This window comes from Pelophylax lessonae (genome assembly GCF_965119305.1).
Source record: "Pelophylax lessonae genome assembly, chromosome: 4".
Classification (NCBI taxonomy): domain Eukaryota; kingdom Metazoa; phylum Chordata; class Amphibia; order Anura; family Ranidae; genus Pelophylax; species Pelophylax lessonae.
Window position 1 is genome coordinate 143,328,300 of NC_138771.1, and position 21,433 is coordinate 143,349,732.

The 21,433-nt window shown below is 38.6% G+C and overlaps 1 protein-coding gene across 5 annotated transcripts in view; it reads left to right on the top strand.

Moving 5' to 3' along the window:
* SHANK3 (SH3 and multiple ankyrin repeat domains 3) overlaps positions 1–21,433 on the top strand; it is a 669,097-nt gene that overhangs the window by 613,772 nt on the left and 33,892 nt on the right. For all 5 annotated transcript variants that reach the window (XM_082255276.1, XM_082255279.1, XM_082255275.1 and 2 more), the window contains exons 19-22: positions 4,829–4,909; positions 5,965–6,092; positions 6,832–6,937; positions 8,742–10,971. In XM_082255276.1, coding sequence (XP_082111402.1) covers positions 4,829–4,909; positions 5,965–6,092; positions 6,832–6,937; positions 8,742–10,971 — 2,545 coding nt within the window. The remainder of the gene's footprint in view (positions 1–4,828; positions 4,910–5,964; positions 6,093–6,831; positions 6,938–8,741; positions 10,972–21,433) is intronic.

Genomic DNA, 21,433 nt, shown 5'->3' on the forward strand with positions numbered 1-21,433 from the left:
GAACAAACGATTTGAAGCTGCCTCAGCCAATATGTCTCTACCACACCACACACTCTGATTAATTTTGCCTCGCCCACCGAGAACATCAGACCTTGGAATATAGATTATTCTCCCCTTCTTGATGTAATCATTAGAAATACTCAGTCAAATAGCTTCATTTCAACTTGTTACTCTATGTTGGTAACCAGGCATCTCAAATGGTACCCAACTACGGCTAACGAGTACTGAATTGGTGACCAGGGTAAGCTGAATGCAGATCAGTGGTTAACTGCTCTTAGCAATGCCACTTTAGTCTCACTTAATTTCACTCAGAGATTGCCCCAGCTTTATATATTTTTGAGAACTCATTTGACCTCTGCTTGATTATTTCAAATGGGGCATGCCTCCGCTCCCATTTGTCTCGAATGGAAAAATACCATGAGGACATATTACATATACTTTGGCGCTGCCCAAAATTTTAACAATACTAGCAGTTGCGTCTCAGAGTCCATCTTTCGTATTACTATTCCTAAAACCCCTGTGATATGTGTTCTTGGTGTTTTGGAAGATGAGTGTAAGGATCATAATGTACAACTTGTTATTAATAGGGCTCTTTTGCAAGCCCAGAAGCTCATGAGCCAGAAAGATCCTGTCCCTCTTTCCAACCAGCAATGGATTGGTCAAATGAACATGTATCTGTTTATGAAGAAGAATTTGGATGAAGCCTTTTTACAGTTTAAACATTTGGAGAGGGGAGCATGATATATGAGTCTTATTGAATTCTGGTCATTTCTACTGTTTTATACATCTGGGGTGCTCTTTTACACAGCTTCTCCATTGTTTTGGCACAACATATATTACCATTACTAATTCACATATGTTCTAAGGTATTGAGTGAAGTGTTCCCTCTGTGGGTATTGTATGTACCATGTCTCACTGTTTTTACCCTTAAATTGTTGGGGTATAACATGACTTGTCAACTAATAGTGGCACAATGCAAAGGGAGTATTGGACATTTGTCCAAGTGCTGCACGTTTTTATGTTTCAGATAAAACTGATTTAGGGCTCATGCACACTGCAGTTCAAAGAAGTGGCTCCTACAGGCTTTTGAGCTTTTATGCTCAAAAAAGTTTAAAGAAGCTCAAAGGAGCTCAAAGAAGTTCAAAGAAGCTCAATAAAAACGTGCAAAAGAGCCCAAAAAAGTACAAGCTTCATCAAGCTGAAATAAAAGCTCAACTGCCTGTAAAAACAGCTCTTTTTTTTGAGCTGCAGGGTGTATGAGTCTTAAACATTTTCTTTCTGTATTAGCTGCTCACATACATGCTGTCACAGTAATCCAGTACTAGAAAAATTAAAACCAAATTGAACGTTCAATTTATATCAGCTAAATACATTCAAGGTGCAAAAAAAAAAAAACACCTTGACCGAGGAAACTTAATGCAGCAGATGAAAGACCCATCATGCTTACTTCCCTATAGCATCAAAAGATATCCAGCTGGGCCATCAGCAGAACTGGTGGAAACCAGTGAGATCAAGTTACACCCAACTACTGTCCAGAGAAGTCTGGCCAGAAGTGGTCTTCATGGAAAAATTGTGGCCAAAAAGCCATACCTCATACTTGGAAGCAAGGCTAAGCAACTCAACTATGCATGAAAACATAAAAAACTGGGGTGCACAAAAATGTCAGCAGGTGCTCTGGTCTAATAAGCCAAATGTTTTAATACTGTGACCTGTTATACTGCTTTTGGCGCTGCTCAAAGTAGAGGTGAGTAGAGGTATATGTCTGCATCCCAAAACATAGGATGTAGGCTTATCCTGATACCAATCCAGAGGGCTAGTAAATGTAAAGAGGAAAGGATTTCCACTACTCCCGAGCAGCCCAGGTGAACAAACGATTTGAAGCTGCCTCAGCCAATATGTCTCTACCACACCACACACTCTGATTAATTTTGCCTCGCCCACCGAGAACATCAGACCTTGGAATATAGATTATTCTCCCCTTCTTGATGTAATCATTAGAAATACTCAGTCAAATAGCTTCATTTCAACTTGTTACTCTATGTTGGTAACCAGGCATCTCAAATGGTACCCAACTACGGCTAACGAGTACTGAATTGGTGACCAGGGTAAGCTGAATGCAGATCAGTGGTTAACTGCTCTTAGCAATGCCACTTTAGTCTCACTTAATTTCACTCAGAGATTGCCCCAGCTTTATATATTTTTGAGAACTCATTTGACCTCTGCTTGATTATTTCAAATGGGGCATGCCTCCGCTCCCATTTGTCTCGAATGGAAAAATACCATGAGGACATATTACATATACTTTGGCGCTGCCCAAAATTTTAACAATACTAGCAGTTGCGTCTCAGAGTCCATCTTTCGTATTACTATTCCTAAAACCCCTGTGATATGTGTTCTTGGTGTTTTGGAAGATGAGTGTAAGGATCATAATGTACAACTTGTTATTAATAGGGCTCTTTTGCAAGCCCAGAAGCTCATGAGCCAGAAAGATCCTGTCCCTCTTTCCAACCAGCAATGGATTGGTCAAATGAACATGTATCTGTTTATGAAGAAGAATTTGGATGAAGCCTTTTTACAGTTTAAACATTTGGAGAGGGGAGCATGATATATGAGTCTTATTGAATTCTGGTCATTTCTACTGTTTTATACATCTGGGGTGCTCTTTTACACAGCTTCTCCATTGTTTTGGCACAACATATATTACCATTACTAATTCACATATGTTCTAAGGTATTGAGTGAAGTGTTCCCTCTGTGGGTATTGTATGTACCATGTCTCACTGTTTTTACCCTTAAATTGTTGGGGTATAACATGACTTGTCAACTAATAGTGGCACAATGCAAAGGGAGTATTGGACATTTGTCCAAGTGCTGCACGTTTTTATGTTTCAGATAAAACTGATTTAGGGCTCATGCACACTGCAGTTCAAAGAAGTGGCTCCTACAGGCTTTTGAGCTTTTATGCTCAAAAAAGTTTAAAGAAGCTCAAAGGAGCTCAAAGAAGTTCAAAGAAGCTCAATAAAAACGTGCAAAAGAGCCCAAAAAAGTACAAGCTTCATCAAGCTGAAATAAAAGCTCAACTGCCTGTAAAAACAGCTCTTTTTTTTTGAGCTGCAGGGTGTATGAGTCTTAAACATTTTCTTTCTGTATTAGCTGCTCACATACATGCTGTCACAGTAATCCAGTACTAGAAAAATTAAAACCAAATTGAACGTTCAATTTATATCAGCTAAATACATTCAAGGTGCAAAAAAAAAAAAAAAAACACAATATGATCAAATTCAAACAGTTGGTTTTCCTTAACAAGCAGTCAGAAGTAGAAAAGCTTTTCCTCTGACAGCATGCTGGAGAGTGGGCCGTAATCTCTGTGAATCTGCAGTGGTTTCTTTGCTGAAGTTCGACATGTCCCCTACTGAGTCAAGGCACTCCAATCAGCCTCCAGTCAGCCAGGTCTGATTCAGTATGAGCATGTTGGTTCTCTGCTTCCCCATTGAAAGCAAGAGTCCTGCCCTGTAGCTGCAAGCAGCTGACACTTTGCAAAGATAAATAACTGTAAGACATTGAACATGTGATACTTGTGAGAAATATTGATGCATTTATTTAAGTGATTTAAACTGAATATTTGATTGGGCATAAAAGCTGGTTCAATTTTGCTAGCTTGGGCCAAGAAAAGCATTGTCCACGGGATCTTGCCAAATATTGAAAACATGCACTGAATTTTATTTTCTGAAGTTTTTCTGAAGTTTATTTTCGAAAGTAAAATATATCTCTCTATGTACCTCTCACTCTCTCTCTCTCTCTCTCTCTCTATATATATATATATATAATATATATATATATATATATATATATGTATATATATATATATATATATATATATATATATATATATATATATATATATATATATATATATATAAAAATCATACCTCATCAGCCTGCATAGTTTTCAGTGTCTTACAATATGGCAAAATAATGGCAATATGGCAAAGTACAACTGGCAAAATAATCTGGTCTCATTTTAGAGTAAGATCTCTTCTCCTTTATGTTTAGTATCCTATTATTTGTAATTCTTTTTGCTTCCCACTTCCTGGCATTATTGCATTTTGGATTGCAAATTTAATTATTTGGATGAGTTATATTTTTTCACTGTGTTTGTAAAAATATATATTGTGTCTTCATACAGCTGAGGAATTCTGTAATGTCTACATAGCTCAGTCTTTTTGTCTTTGCATGGTGTGAGCTCTTAACTCTCACTGTCTCTTTGTGGCATAGCCTGTCTCTCTCTCCCTCCCTCTGAAGCGTGAAGCGAGGGTTGCCACGGCAACGCAGCAAGAACAGAGAACTGCATCCCAGAGCATTGAGAATAGAGGGAGGGAGAGACAGCAAGAGAAGATGACCATAAAGAGAAAGATAGAGTGAATGGATTAAGAAAGATAGAAGTTAAAGAGTAATAGAGAGGGAGAAATAGATGAAAGATAACAGAGAGCAGAGGAGAAAGCAGCTGGTAGTAGGCATTACTGAGACCAAAGCTACTGCAGGAGACATAGTGAATTTGCATTCCAGGAATCTGTTGCTGTAGATAGATACACGCTAGCGAAGATGTCCTAAACAGCTACAGTGCAATCTTCACCCTATATGGCTGTGCCAGGGATCTTAGTGATAGGCCTCAAGAATGAAATCACGGTGCAGGGTTGGGAAGCTGCTGGCGCAGTGCGACCCCTCATCTCGGGAGTATGATGAGATGGTTGTGGAAAAACGCCGGCTCTTTCCGGATCCTCGCCGCCTGCTGGATAAGACATGTAAGGTCACCTCTCTTTTTCTTTCAGCTCCCCCACCTCCAAAGCGAGCACCCAGCACCACACTCACCCTACGATCCAAGTCCATGACAGCTGAGTTGGAGGAATTGGGTAAGTCTGCAGATAGTGTGGATGAACTATGGCTGGGCAAAATATTTCTGAGCAGTTTAATACATAAAGCATAGATAAAAGTGACTAGGCATTACAAAATAAAGTGAATTTATTATTTCCACAAAGACCAATTACTTATGGACTAACACATTTAACACTGTCTGCAGAACAGACTTGATAGCATATGGGTGAATTACAGAGCGCCGAGGGCAAGACAAGAGAACTGGTTGTCTGTATGCTTGCAAATGTATGTTTTGATTACACTCAATAGAAAGAAATCTGATGGGTAAAGAAGAGTGGCAAGGTGTAGAACTGTTCAGTGACATATATAAAATATTAATTTGTTGCATGGAGATGTATACAAATAAAGTATATACGTGAAGAGCATTTATACCGATTTCATAAAAGATTTTTTTACAAAATCCATATGCCTCCACACTACAAATTAGTATTTAGATTAGTAATCAATGATACAGTGAACATTTTAATTGTGTAATTTTGTGGGTGGGGGGTAAACCTTTTTTAATGCATTTTTAACATCACTCTCAAGTTTATTTTTGTTTGTCTTGTCTAAGTCTTTTCATCCAATGAATTTGTTCATTCCTTTTTTGCTGTTTATAGTGTCTACAGGCCGTTTAGAGGGATATCGATATAGTAACATATCTTGTGCTATAAAATGCTATAAAATGCTTGACAAATGTTTAATTATACTAGTAGGAAATAAGGTCAAAAAGAAATCTGATAGATCTTAACTTTGTTATCTTTATTCCCTATATACTGCCCTAACTTACCCTAACCTAACTATCTAGGCCACACTGTAAATGTTGAAGCTGAAGGTTACTATTAGAGTAGTAAGATAAACAAATAACATGTAATAATAATAACAACAAGCAGAATAAACTAAATAGTATAAAATGTAGGTCCCCATGCAGACACTGTAGTGCACAGCAATCCCAGTGTACTGAATACTAATAGTGCAATAATATATGCTTGGATGTATTAACGAAATAAAGTTTTTGCTCTACAACCATCCCTTACTGTTTTCATTCTTGCAGAACGACTTGATGAGATATTGGTTGCTTCTGATCCATCTTTAAGACCGGAAATCGCTGAGGCTGACTCCAGAGCTGCTACAGTCAAACAGCGACCCACAAGCAGACGCATCACACCAGCTGAGATAAATGTAAGAAATTGTACATACTGCTACTTTTATTTGTTTTCATCATGCATTCTTTATTCCCAATGCATTTATTAGGAAAAGTGAAGAAAGAGGTTTTCTTTATAACAGCATTTGCATTGTCTCTAGTTAGATTTTGCATTGTCTATACTAATAACTTCATTATAACAGCATTTTAGATTTTTGCAGCATAGTATGTTCTTTATAATCACATTTGGATTTTATGGCTTGTTTCCACTAAGCTTTCTGGTTCGGTTCGGTTCGGTACGGTACGCTATTTATGCCGTTTCCATTATGAATGGTACCCTAATTCCGAACCATACCGTACCACTTTTTGGTACCCTTTCGTTGGGGTACCAAGCACATTGGTACCGTACCAACAGGGTGGAGCTACACTCTGCAGAACTTTGTTTGGTTGACAGAGAATCGTCTATCACAGCTTTCCTGCTACACCACGCCTATCATGAAAGGGTACTATTGGCAGTGGAAACGCAATGCGTACCGTTCCGAACTGTACCGTACTGAACCGAACCGAACCGTACCACTCAGTGGAAACGAGGCATTACAGTTACATTGCTTTCAGTATGGTCAACAGAACCTGGGAATAGTTTCATATTATTGATAATTGTGTACTTTTTAATCAATCACCATGATGTTTAGTTTGTGAGAGTTTGATGAAATACTGTATATTTTTTGCAGTAGCTCAATCTCTTGACATATTTTAAGAGGTCTGCTTTTCTTACAGTCACTGCTAGAAAGACAGGGGATTTCCCCACATGCAATATCACAAATCGCCAGTGAAAAGCCTCATTTTTCCCTTCACCATGGCATGTCTCGGACCAAGTCTGTTGGTATGTAACAATGCTCAAAATTTCAAACGCTAATAACTGTAGTAGAATATGTGAAATATGCTATTAGTATAATATACAATTTTTGTAGTGTATATACATTTCTGCCAAAGTGTTAACAGTCAAGGCTTTTATATAGTAAATTAATTATAACCCACAACCATATCGCTATGAATGTATTATTTATGGTTCTAATTACAGACTTGGTTAAATAATTTCCTGCTTGTGAAATAGCGCAATATATTTACGGTTGCCTCTTTTTCTTTTAAATGTAGTTAGAAATATTTTTAAAAACCAAATATGGTCTCGCAGTTTATGATCTACTGCAAAGACTAGTAGGTTGTTTGTTTTAGGGGTTGCTTTAGTAAGTAAACTCCAGCCAAAACTTTTTCTTTTGGTTTACCATAGAGTGGAAAAGAGCTGCAATCTCTGACAGGTTTCCTTCTTGTAATGATTTTCCCTAATTTCTCGTTGTTCCACTGTAAGAGGAAGTGAGGAGAATCTCTCTAACAGGATCACAGACAGAAGTAAAAATTGTTTTATTAGTTGAGGAAAGATTACAGCCTTTATGGTAAAGGTTTTTGTTGCTGTGTGAGCTCCTGTTGGTGATTCTTACTTCCTTATGTGTGATCTGAAAAAGGAATACAGTAAACCCCCGCTCCATCGCGGTTCAGTTTTTGCGGTCCCGGTATATTGCGTTTTTTTTTTTGTAATGTTATTTTACTTTACATTAAAAATGAAATATTTTTGTGTTTTCCATAGCTCTTGCTATGTCTCTCAGTATCTTTTATGCGTTTAAATTAGTTTCTATTGTTTTAAAGGTGTGTTTAAAGACCTTAAAATGCTTTTACACGTACAGTGACAGTAAAACAAACATGCCTACAATGCATTTTAATAGGGTTTTTCTATTTCGCGGATTTTCACTTTTCGCGGCTGGGTCTGGAACGTAACCCCCGCAATGGAGGGGGGTTTACTGTATAGGGAAATTTCCTATATACAGTATATACAGAAATATACAGTATAACATTTTTTTTTTGTATGGGGGTTATTCCTGATGTTTTAGGGTGCATTTCTTCTTAAAAAATATATTAACAAAAACATACATTATGATTAAATAAAACTGTTCAAAGAACAGGGATGGGGTAAGGGTTCCCTGCATCGCACTGCATAACAATCACGCCGTGTACATGCGATATGCTGCAGGTGTCAATGTTAGATTAAGCAGAATCACATCACATGGATGTGACGCAGGTTCTGCACTATTTTGGTGCAAATGCGATGCGATTTGAGCCATACAAAATGTATGGCTCAAAATCGCACTGCACAGACATTGCATGTCATGTGCACAGGAATGCAGTGTTATTCTTGTGCGAATCACATGCGGTGTTCCACACACACTAGTGGGAGCCCAGGCTCAAACAAAAATCATTGTTTTGCATGAGCTGCATTTGGAAAACAACTAAAATGATACAAAGATATATACAGTTAAGCACTGAAGTCATTGCAGTGAGCCTTTCTTTGATATTTCCATGCTTGCATGCTGGGCATTATAAGTTGCTAACAAGTGCCTTATGTCGCCCATGTTAATGGCCTTCGTTGAGGCACTTCTCTACTGTTCAGGCCTTTTTCTTTTATATCATCAATGCCATTCAGCATGTCCTTGATGTGCTATGATTGTAACTTTTTACTACGTATAAAGTACCTGTATTTTCAATTTTTTTTTTTTTAAAACTGTTATTGAAAAAAAAAAAGAAATATACAATTGCTTATAACTGTGCAAAGGTTTTAACTATGCGTCTCTTATTAGGTGAAGATGAAAAGCTGTCAGATTCATTCCTTGATGGACGTTTTCCACGCAGCACTTCCATGCAGGATTCTTTAAGGGAAGGTCCAATAATACCACCACCTCCACAAAAAACTGCTCCCCCACCTCCATCCCCATATTACTTTGACACAGGACCACCACCCGCTTTCTCTCCACCGCCACCCCCAGGTAGAGGGTATGATACTGTACACTCTAGTTTTAAACCAGGTTATGAAGCCAGGCTTCATGGCCTTCAGCATGGAATGGGATCTGCAGAGCTCTTAAGTATGGATCGTGCCCTTCCTACCCCTGATCGCCAAAAGCGTGCTCGTTCCATGATTATTCTTCAAGATACGTCTCACCTCCCTGTGGAACCAACAAGTATTCCTCGGCCTGGCCCATCACCTACCCCTCCAGAAAAATTAAAACGTAGAAGCCGGGCTGTGGATAATCCTTATGCTAATATGGGTCTGTTTGCACCAATGAAGCCTCAACGGAAAAAAAGTCCACTTGTAAAACAGCTACAAGTGGAAGATGCCCAGGAGCGAGCTGCATTAGCCATGGCTGGGTGTTATTCCCGGGATCCCTCACCATCACGACGCAGCCCACGACAAAGCATGATGGAGTTGGGAACTGCACACCATGATCCACTTGGTAGTCCTTTTGCAACAGCACTTGCAGGAGTAATGAAGGATCGTGAGCGACGGCTGGATGAGAAGCGTAAATCCACAGTCTTCCTTTCGGTCGGAGCATTAGAGGGAACTCCACCTTCCCCAGATCTCCCCTCCCTACAACCTTCACGGTCTGTTGATGAGCGGTTACTGGGGAGTCGTGATGTCCTCCTACCATCTCCAGGTTCTTCACTAAAGTCACTAATGTACAGTAGTCCTCATTCTACATTCATACACCCTTTAACTGGTAAGCCCCTTGATCCCAACTCTCCTCTTGCACTTGCGCTGGCCGCAAGGGAACGTGCGCTTTCTGCCCAGGCATCATCTCCCCCTCCTCCAAGGACACCTACTCCGGTAAGGAGTCCAGATTCAGACAGAGCTCCTCCACTCTTTCTGGAAATTCAAACCAAAGAGGGGGAGATGGGAATGGAATTAGAAGGATCAGCGTCACCCATATACAGTCCTTCAGGGGCACAAGTAAAGGGCCATTGGGGCGCCCCCCTAAGAAGAGATGGGGAAACTCGTGTAGAGAAGAGTCCAGAGCGACCCGAAAGCAAAGCAGAGGAAAGGAAGCCTATGATTTTAAGTATAGTTGACACCTCTCAGCAGAAGACAGCAGGGCTTATAATGGTGCATGCTACCAGCAATGGAACAGACGATAAAGAACAGGAGCCACCAGCTACTACTGACCAGCACGAAGCTACACAGGCCCAAGATACTGAAGAGAAGGCCCCCTCAAGCTCTTCTTCTGATAAAACACTTGGGCAGGGAAGCTCAGAGGAGGAAGTTGAACCATTTGGGCCCAATTTGCCACCAGCCATGCTGTCCTCTAGTGATGAGGAAACTAGAGAAGAATTAGCAAAAATTGGACTATTGCCCCCTCCTGATGCTTTTGCCAATGGAGTCCTTGTCACCAAACCTGGCACCCCCATCAGCCAATTGACTCGGCCTGGTACTTTGACTGTGCCATCTGCCAAGCAAGCTAGTAGTGTACCACCCTCAGGGAAGCCTTCTGATGCCCCACTGCCCCATCCAGAGTCAGCTACTGACTCAGGTGTGGAAGAAGTGGACACCAGGAGCTCGAGTGACCACCATCTGGAGACCACGAGCACCATCTCAACTGTGTCCAGCATGTCCACTCTATCCTCAGAGAGTGGGGAGCCCACTGACACCTACACCTCGTACGCTGACGGTCAAACTTTTATACTCGAGAAGCCACCAGTGCCTCCAAAGCCCAAACTCAAGTCTCAACTGATGAAGGGCACCGTGACCTTCAGGGACCCCCTGCTCAAGCAGTCCTCAGACAGTGAGCTCATTGCCCAGCAGCAACTTGCAGCGGGCCGTCCGCGCTACCTCTTTCAGAGAAGATCCAAGCTATGGGGAGATCCAGTGGAGAGTCGGCCCCTTTCCCATGGGGGACCTGTTGAAATAGAAAAGCCGTCTATAATTGGAGAGATCAGTTCCCGACTTCAGCTGCTAAACAAGGATACGCGGTCACTGGGGGAGGAGCCATCAATTCCGGGAATGGACCCCGGCAAGAAATCTCCAGTGGTGGCGGCTCGGTAAGAATTGGGAAAATATTAGATTAAGAGGGTTGGGAACAGAGCATTTTGATTATTTATTCAAATATCCTGTAAGTAGTGCAGCTCTGTTTGGATTTATGTGCATAGATCATAGACTGAGTTTTTTAAAAAGTTATAGATATTAATGTTGTATTGTAAGGAAAAAGCATTAAAGTTATCACTGAGGCAATCCTGGGAAGATAATATAGGCTACAGAATAGCAATTCCACACTGTCAAACACTTTTCAAAGTGTTATATGTCAGTCTTTCCATTACAGTATAACATTGTGCCTGGTAGCAGTGTCCTTCATCTTTCACATCCTCCCTTTGGGATATAACATTGTTTTTCACTTTTTTTAAAAAGTTTTTTTATGTTTCCATTTCTCCTATGCTCTTATATATGGTATTTCTCATCAACATCATACAGTGTGCTATTAATAGCCCCCACTAAAATATACTCAATTTATTAAACATTACTCTTTCCCTTTAGGTAAAATATGCTGTAAATTTGTAAATTAATCCTGTTCCTCACTTACTTTATAACTGATACATATAATGTACTAAAAATATATAAACATCTTACTACCTTTATATGTGGATTCACAGCTCTCTAACTACCACTGTGAATGTCTTCTCGATGTTATTGTAGTGCTTATTACTAGTTCAACCAACAATATGGAGTATGCTTATCAATGCTTTCACCCAAGATTCACACAGCTTTCGCTAAAGATTCACAGGTTTTTATTAATCATTCCATTTGAAAAATGTTTAAATCCTAGGGTAAATTTTTGTGAATCGTAGGTGAAATTTTGATTAATATACACCTACGTATTCTTACGTGATAAATTATTTTCCTAGTGAGATATGGAATTTACCTAATACGAAAGTTAGGAAGATGGATAGTATGAGGTTGATTTACTAAAAGCACACAGATGGGGCATTTTGCAAGTGCAGTTGCTCCAGAGCTTAGTAAATGAGGTGGAGCTTCACTTTGCAAAGAATACCAAATCACATGCAAGGAAAATATTTAAGAAAAACAGAATTTTTGCTTGAACATGATTTACTAACCTCTGGAACAACTGTACTTGCAGAGTGCAAATTCTGTTTGCCTTTAGTAAACCAACCCCTTTGTGTCTGACTTTTGTCAATAAGGTGCATGGTTGGTTAGCTGTCACTATTTCTGTGACTACAGCACTAAAAAATTGGTGATTTTAAAAAATGGATTTTATGTGTAATAGCTCATATTATCTTGTCTGAAATCAGCTTTTTATGGGCTGGTTTGAGTTGTTTAAGTACTCTGGTTGATCTGGTTGCTTTAAAATTATGTAATTTGTTATCAAATTATATGCAGTTGTTCTGAAGCATCAACAAATATAATTTTCATAGTTCTCCAAGAGGGTCTATGTTGACAGGCATTTTTTGCTTTAAACAGGTTTTGCATTCCCATAAAAGTCTATGGGAAGTCAAAACCCACTTGAAGTTGGTTAGAAGGAAGTCAACTGCAGGTCAAATGTATCTGTCAGTGAATTCTGAATGATCTCAGAAGTGTCTGATACTGATGTCAAACTGATGCCAAACCCAAAGTGCAGTGACACTGGGCATAATATAGTATTATATTATAATATAGTATAGTGGAAATACTTAAGACATAGTTGCCCCTGATATCTTATGGTGCTCAGAGTTTCACATCTCATTAAACTGCTGAAGTGGATAAGGTCTCCTGCATATTGTTTATATGCTTTTACAGACTTCTTTTGGTCCCACTTTATAAGCAAAGATTTTTGAACCCCCTCCCTCAATCATGCTGGAAGGACATGTATAGTTATGTTAGCCCTGACATCAGGCTATGGTCTTAATGCATCAATGCTGTTCTTAAGCCCAATAAAAAAATTCTTCTTTATGTAGAGCTCTGAAAGGGGGCAATTCTTGGTAATCCATGCTTAAGTAGGTTCCAAGTAGCTTCTCAAAAAAGAGCTTGATATAGAAGCATTTACAAGATCTCAATCTGCTTCTTCTACATTGAACCTTACCTGAACCTTTTTAGAATGTTTTGCCTTTAAAGATAATATAATTACTTATAATAGAAAGAAAGAAATATATATACTTTTATGACTTCAGACACATTAATTCAGCATGTGCTTCCTGTCTGGTAAATGCATACATATAGTGTAACCAACCTGACTAAATGATATTACCACTTTTAGCATAATGTAAAACTCTGTAATTGTCATTTATAGTGGAAAGGGGTAATTGTCAGTTATGCCTAAGTGATCTTTTCATTTAAACAACTCTAAATAATAGCTCATATCTTGTTTAAGATGAGCAAAAGTGGTGAGCACACAAGAGGAAACCAAGTGCTTAGGGGAAAACGTGATTTATAATAGGCAAATGTTGAATATCCTATCCTGTAAAGCTACCTTAATTCCATCAATCAAGCTGTGAAATTGATTTCTAGTGATTTGAATCTTGTAGGTAAGATCAGAGATTTAATATTTATAGTGAATCCATTTTCTGTTTGAGAGTGGCAGGGTATGCATAAAAAAGATGAAAGAATTGTTTTCGGAAGTAGGAAGGCAGATCAGACCAAATTGTAAAGCATAATATAACAAAAGACAGACAAGCTCCAAAACAGAAATATATATCCTAGATGGATATTGAAGTAAAGGTATCAGTAAAGCAGACAAAGCAGACAAAATATCAAAGGACAAGTTTGCAAATAATATAAGCCCCCCCCCCCCCCCATAGCTACAAAAGCCACACTAAGTTGATCAGTCCCCATCCCCAAAGAGGCATACTTACCTGCTTCAGTGATGGCAGCCTTCCTTGTTTACATCCAAGCCAGTAAAATCTAGTACTGGGCTACCTAACATTAACTTAAATAGACTTAAATGAACATTGCTCCAGCAGTACAAGTACAGACTATTCAAGTCAATAGGATATAATTGTGCTGGGGGCCCAGTAATAGAGACCCCCGCTGAAAAAGTATGTATTTGTGGGAGATGAAGTGTTACCTAGGAAGGGAAGGGACATGGGAAGAGTTATATCAATTGTGAATGTACAGTACAAAAGTGAGTACATCCCTTACATTTTTGTAAATATTTTATTATATCTTTTCATGTGACAGCGCTGAGGAAATGACACTTTTCTACAATGTAAAGTAGTGAGTGTACAGCTTGTATAACAGTGTAAATTTGCTGTCCATTTAAAATAACTCAATATATAGCCATTGTCTAAACCGCTGGCAACAAAAGTGAGTACAGTCCTAAGAGAATATGTCCAAATTGAGCCCAAAATGTCAATATTTTGTGTGGCCACCATTATTTTCCAGCATTGCCTTAATCCTCTTGGGCATGGAGTTCACCAGAACTTCATAGGTTGCCACTGGAGTCCTCTTCCTCTCCTGACGACATCACTGAGCTGGTGGCTGTTAGAGACCTTGCGCTCCTCCACCTTCCATTTGAGGATGCTCAATAGGGTGTAGGTCTGGAGACGTGCTTGGCCAGTCCATCACCTTTACCCTCAGCTTCTTTAGTAAGTCAGTGGTCGTCTTGGAGGTGTGATTGGGGTCATTATCATGCTGGAATACTGCCCTGCAGCTCAGTCTCCGGGGATCATGCTCTGCTTCAGTATTTCACAGTACATTTTGACATTCATGGTTTCCTCAATGAACGGGAGCTTCCCAGTGCCGGCAGCACTCATGCAGCCCCAGACCATGACACTCCCACCACCATGCTTGACTGTAGGCAAGACACACTTGTCTTTCTACTCCTCACCTGTTTGCCGCCACACACACTTGACACCAACTTAACCAAATAAGTTTATCTTGGCCTCATCAGACCACAGGAAATGGTTCCAGTAAGCCATGTCCTTTGTCTGCTTGGCTTCAGCAAACTGTTTGCGGGCTTTCTTGTGCATCATCCTTAGAAGAGGCTTCCTTCTGGGCCGACAGCCATGCACAACAATTTTATGCAGTGTGCGGTGTATGGTCTGAGCACTGACAGGCTGACCCCCCACCCCTGCAACCTCTGCACCAATGCTGGTAGCACTCAAGCGTTTATTTCCCAAAGACAACCTCTGGATAGGAAGCTGAGCATGTGCACTCAACTTCTTTGGTCGACCATGGCAAGGACTGTTCTGAGGAGAACCTGTCCTGTTAAACCACTATATGGTCTTGACCACCATGCTGCAGCTCAGTTGCAGGGTCTTGGCAATCTTCTTATAGCCTAGGCTATCTTTATGTAGAGCAACAATTCTTTTTTTCAGATCCTCAGAGAGTTCTTTGCCGTGAGGTGCTATGTTGAACTTCCAGTAACCAGTATGAGAGCGTGAGAGTGATAACACCAAATTTAACAGACCTGCTCCCCATTCACACCTGAGACCTTGTAACACTAACGAGTCACATGACATCGGGGAGGGAAAATGGCTAATTTGGTCCAATTAGGGCATTTTTACTTAGGGGTGTACTCACTATTGTTGCCATTGGTTTAGACATTAATGGCTGTGTGTGGAGTTATTTTGAGGGGACAGCAAATTTACACTTTTATACAAGCTGTACACTCACTAATTTACATTGTAGCAAAGTGTCATTTCTTTTTTGTTGTCACATGAAAAGATAGAATAAAATATTTACAAAAATGTGAGGGGTGTTCTCACTTTTGTGAGATACTGTATTTATATAGAAGTCTATAAAACAAAATATTTTAAAGCCTATAGTTCTCTAGTAATGTTTTATTAAATAATATTATATAATATCCATGTGACGCTACTTATTACTTATTTAGAAGTTCATATACTACTCTCACATGTCCAGTGTTCTGCTAAAATCATTTGTTAACATGGAATGAAACATGTATGTTTTTTTCTACTTAAACAGCATTACCATGGATAGGAACCATATAATATTTAAAATGTATTGAAGAAATAGGTACACACAAAAGAGCTCAGAAAAATGTATATCTATTACTGTACAAATTAACAAACTATATGTTTAAATAAAACATAATAAAAATATTTTAAAGTGTCTATCCAGCCAAAAATGTTTTATTGGTTCTGGATAGAGTGGGAAAGGGTTAGAACCCCTGTTGAGTATAACTGCTATCCGGGGCTCTGTTAGAGAGAAGTGAGAGGAAGATCTCCCAACAGCAATAAAGAGAGAAATAAAACCTTTTTTAAAAGTAGAGTAGAGGAATATAGCAATAATGTACTTATTTTGCAAAAATAAAGCAGCTTTCCATTAATTCTACACAGGCTTACCTCACTCTCTTCATAGCTGTTTAAACACACTGCTCGATTACTTCTGTCTTACTTCCTGGTCAGCTGGTCCGCTCCTTCCTGTGTCATGACCTAAAGTCTGACCAGGAAGTAGGGCAGAAGTAATCGAGCAGTGTGTTTAAACAGCTATAAAGAGAGTGAGGTAAGCTTGTGTAGAATCATTGGAAAGCGGTTTTATTTTTGAAAAATAAGTACATTAATGCTAAATTGGTACATAGAGGAGCTGGAATTTATTTTAAAAAAAAGGGTGAACTTAGCCTTTATGGAGGTAAGAAAAATATGTAAGTTCCACTTATCTCTTTTTGTCATTCTCTGCAGCTCACCACTGCCTGCATGCCTCTGGGCTTAGCAATCATCACTGCTTTATTTAAGTTGCAAAAAGTCAGACATGTTGAATTTTTTGAGTACAAACACTTTATACAATTGTGCCAGAATAGGAATCCAGTGGGCAGCAGGTGAAATGCAGGAGAAATTATATTTTGCATCGATGATTTTCGATTAGGGTATCACAGAGGTTAGTGTAATTTATAGATTATTCTTAACCAGATTCTGCTGTTTCACTTTTAGTGTTTAGAAGGTGATGTTAATGAAGACTTTAATCAGTTTTAATATACTTTAATTGCAACATGCTAAAAAAAAGCCCTGCTCCTGTCTTGACAAATCTCACATCTACTAGGCTTTAAGCCTTTAAAATAGCAACCAGTATAATTTTGAAACATATATGTCCAGAATAATAGAAATATAAAACTAATTGCTAATTAAAGTCAGCTGTGGTTGATAAAGGACTTTAACCAGCTTGTATATACCCCTTCATTACGAGGCCATTTTTCAGTTTTCATTGACGTAAAGGTTTGATTGACCGTTACTTGGCCATGCAACTGTACCCAGATGAATTATATATATTTTTTTTGTTTGACAGATAGAGCTTTGGTATTTAATAGCCATATATTTTTATTTTTTTTGTTACAAAGAAAAAAATAGTCCAAAAACTCTGAAAAAAAAACTGTGGGAGGGGGGTGTCATGTCATACTTAGCACTGGAAATATGTGCATGCCTTAGATGTGCATGCGTATTTACAACAAAGATGTTTTTAGACATTCTGTTAAAATAGAAGGTACCCGACTGGTGGTTTTATTACAATGGCCAGGTGTGGGTTGGTTAAAGGAATCTATTTTGGAAATGTGCCAAGGAAGTGCACACAAACCAATAAATCCATGTTACCTGTAAGTTAAGTATCCTTTTATTGACTGCAATGGTTACTAAATGACAGTGGCCCTAAAGTCCCATAAGTGCCAGTCGCCCAGGCTGACCTTAGAGACAGTATATTGTGCCATTTCACAACCCAGCATATCTCATGGAACTTACCACATTACATCGATGCGAAGCACAATGTCCCTGGCTCTTGACAAAATGTTCATCTCTACTCTGCAAAGGATGATAGGTGCTCTTTAAACACTTTTAGACTTTTCATGATACAAAAGACATCTGCATTTTTTGGTTTGATTGGCAAAATCATATCCTTCTTTGATATGTAATCTATATAATTGGGTATTTGTAGGGAAACCTGAAGCCATGTAATCAAGTTAACTTATTTCTAATTGGTTAGGGTACAAGAGAAATGGCCGCACACCAAGCAATGGCTCACGATGAAAGGCTTTATTGAACAAGGATGCAAGGTACAGAAAAAAGGATGGTAAACATGTTTCATACGACTCACAGCGTGCTTGTTCACTACTACTTGGTAGTGAACAAGCACATTGTGAGTCGTGTGAAACATGTCTACTATCCTTTTTGCTGTACCTTGCATCCTTGTTCAATAAAGCCTTTCATTGTGAGCCATTGCTTGGTGTGCGGCCATTTCTCTTGTATCCTGTTTGCGGTGGCGATCCGAGGTCCTGCACCCATAGCTGGCTGTGAAGTTCCAACTGCCTGAGCGGTGTACATCTCTTTCTAATTGGTTAGGGTATGCAGACACTTTGCATCAGTATGATCACCATGTGTGTTGTTTTAGCAAATGGTGATTGTGTTTTAATAGCATTCCCAAACTAAACTGCAGGATCTCTGTACATGTGTAGCACCACACTGCACAATTACCTGTACTAATCTTACCTCTTCTCTGCCCTTCCTTCACCATTGCTAGAGTAAAGGCTGGCTCTAGGTAAACTATGGGACCGATTTACTAAAACTGGAGGGTGGAAAATCTGGAGCAGTTCTGCATAGAAACCAATCAGCTTCCAGGTTTATTTTCTAAACTTAATTGAACAAGCTGAAGATAGAAGCAGATTGGCTACCATGCACAGCTGCACCAGATTTTGCACTCTCCAGTTTCAGTAAATCAACCCCACAGTTTTCTGATAATGGTGTGGCATTATTGTGAATAATTAGCAATCAGTTTTTATATTTCTCACATTATATATATATGTATATGTATATAATTATTATTATATAGGATTTATATAGCGCTGACAGTTTACTCAGCGCTTTACAACTTGAGGGTATATATTACACACACACACATATATATATTATTGCCAGTCGGTGATAAGTAACAAGACATGTATATTTTCATATGATTAGGAAACAGAATGTGCTTAATTTGGTGCTGTACTCCAGTGTCTAGAAACCCTGTCAGGTGACGTGGAACAGATTCATTACTAATTTCTCTGTGTGGGAGGCATGCAATACTTCCGACAATGTTACTGAGCACTGTGCACTGACATCCCGCTGCACAGACTTTTATCTGATAGGAGGTTAGCAATTTATCTTTCAAAGGCAATTGGAGAACTTTTGATCCTGTTCTAATTATCTGACTTGTTCCAATCTTTTATTCATAATATTACTTATAGTTTACTATTATCTTTAGTAAAGATTTTATTCTTGGCCTATTAGCCCTGTTAATGATACACGATGGCCCAAGATTGAAAAGCATGATAATTAGGGCTGTATTTCCATCACTGCCTTCTATAGGCACACCATCTTTGATACCCCAAGCAGAGCAACTACCCTTTGCTAGGATTACATATTTTACAAAAACCTGTAATGGACTATTATGACTGATGATGGGAAAAAAGTTTTAGTCAGACTGATTTACTAAAGAAATGAGAATGATCACACAATAAACTGTGTGAACGTTCAATTCAATTATCCAATCAGGGGAAAAATATATGCCCGTTTACTAATTTATTCGGCACATAATTGGATAATAAAATGAATATTCACAGTTTCTTGTTCAAAGATTCTCAACTTCTTTAGTAAACCAACCTCAACAACTACACAGGGAAAATGTGTCTCTCCCTGTAAGTACAGACTGGCTATGCCTTATGGTATATCAAACCCTGATGTTAAAGCATTTACTCTCTCAACCAACATTTCATTTTTGTAATCCTCATGCTACTAGCCTTAGTAAATAGATAGGAAGGTAAATTATATTCACCTGTTTTAAACTTTTATTTTTTATATTTCTTCAGTTGCTTCCTAGTTTTTGGCTTAGGCCAAAATCATGTCACACATCCCAAGGATCTTTGTGGCATTTTTTTTTTTTTTGCTTTCATCTTGAGAAGGAGGGGGGGGGGGTGGGTTCCCAGCTAAGAATACCCTAATCTGTCCCAAAGGACAGATGGATTCTAGGAAGTATATTTTACATGAATCATCTGCCCCTATTCAAGATGGCTGCAGCTAGAAATGCTGGGGGTTGTTTTTCATAGTGATTTCTTAATAAAATAAAGTATGTAGACATGGATGGATGGATGAGTTTGCTTTGAATATTGCAAGTGAATTAAACTGTGTTTTAAGCTTGTGGTGCTCACATACAATTAAGCTATACTTTAATGAAATCAGAGAGAGAAGAACTGAATAAAACATATCTACAATGCATCATGTGGTCACGTATAATGATGCTTATTATTGCATTCAACATACCTGTTGACCTAGATCTAAATTTTATAAGATATAGTTCTTGCAATTCGCAATCATAAATGTCTGCTGTACTTTTAGTACTTTTAATAAGGATGTGGTACACTCCTTTACTTGTTCCAATTTTTTACCAGCTGCTGTATTACCTCTTAAAACAATTAATAATCAACCATTCATAAAGTTTGAACAAAACGGCTTCAGAACTACTGGAGCACAGTAAGCATTCTGATTTTTTTTGTGCAGCTGAATTTGGGCTCTGAAACCCACTGAAAGCAACATTCTTACAGCCAATAAAATCCACACCATAAAGAGCACCAAAAGTGATTGAATGTTGTGTACCATTAATTTCAATTGTATAATTCTCATCTATGTACTTTCCTGCAATTTATTGCACGTCTTCTATAATATGTAAAATACTGGAAAAGCAAGCTTCCTCTCTAAACCACAAAAAAATAAAATACATAAAGCATATTCAATTTTTGTTTTTAAAATACACTGCGATACACAGCGACATTAATTTGATAATGCATATTTTAGGGGAAATGGAACCTCATTTAAAGTATGTAAACAAGCAATTATGTAACCAGCATTTCTGAAAAACTAGAAGTCTTTTTTATATTGTGTTGGAGAATGGTTACTGTGAGCCATATTAATATATTTTGGGATATAGAGTCAGAAAGAAACCCTGAGTCTGTGTGACAATTACCATGCTGTACGTCTCAGGTGCTATTAAATGCCAGGTGCTTCTGATACTTGATTGGAGTACGATTCCAAATGCTGCGTGTGCTTGCTAGAATGTCCTCCACTTAAGAGAATTTTGTAGTGCCCAGAAAGAGCACTTATGTAAAATTGTAATATTCTCCTATCTAAAATGGTGGCAAGAGCATACAAGTCTAGTCATTCCGATGCATATTGTGGGCCCATAAAGTTAACCTGTGCTCCACCCATTTAGGACAAATAGCAATGTTGAGTTTGGCCTTCTAAAGATTCAATAGCAGTTGGTATTACTTCTCTGTTGTTTTAATTTATTTTGTTTTCATAAGCAGAATTTAATTGCTACCATATGTAAAAGAGAGAAACTAGTGAAAATGAATAGACAAAAAAGGTGCAAATTAGGCTAGTACGTGGAGAAAAAAGTAAGAACAACAAAGGTGGATTGTTTTTGGCAAGCAGCTATTGGGGTAGATTCACTAACGTTTACCGCATGCGATAAGGGCATCATATTACTCATTTGCATAAATTATTGCATGTAGTAAACAATTATTGCATTATTGCATGT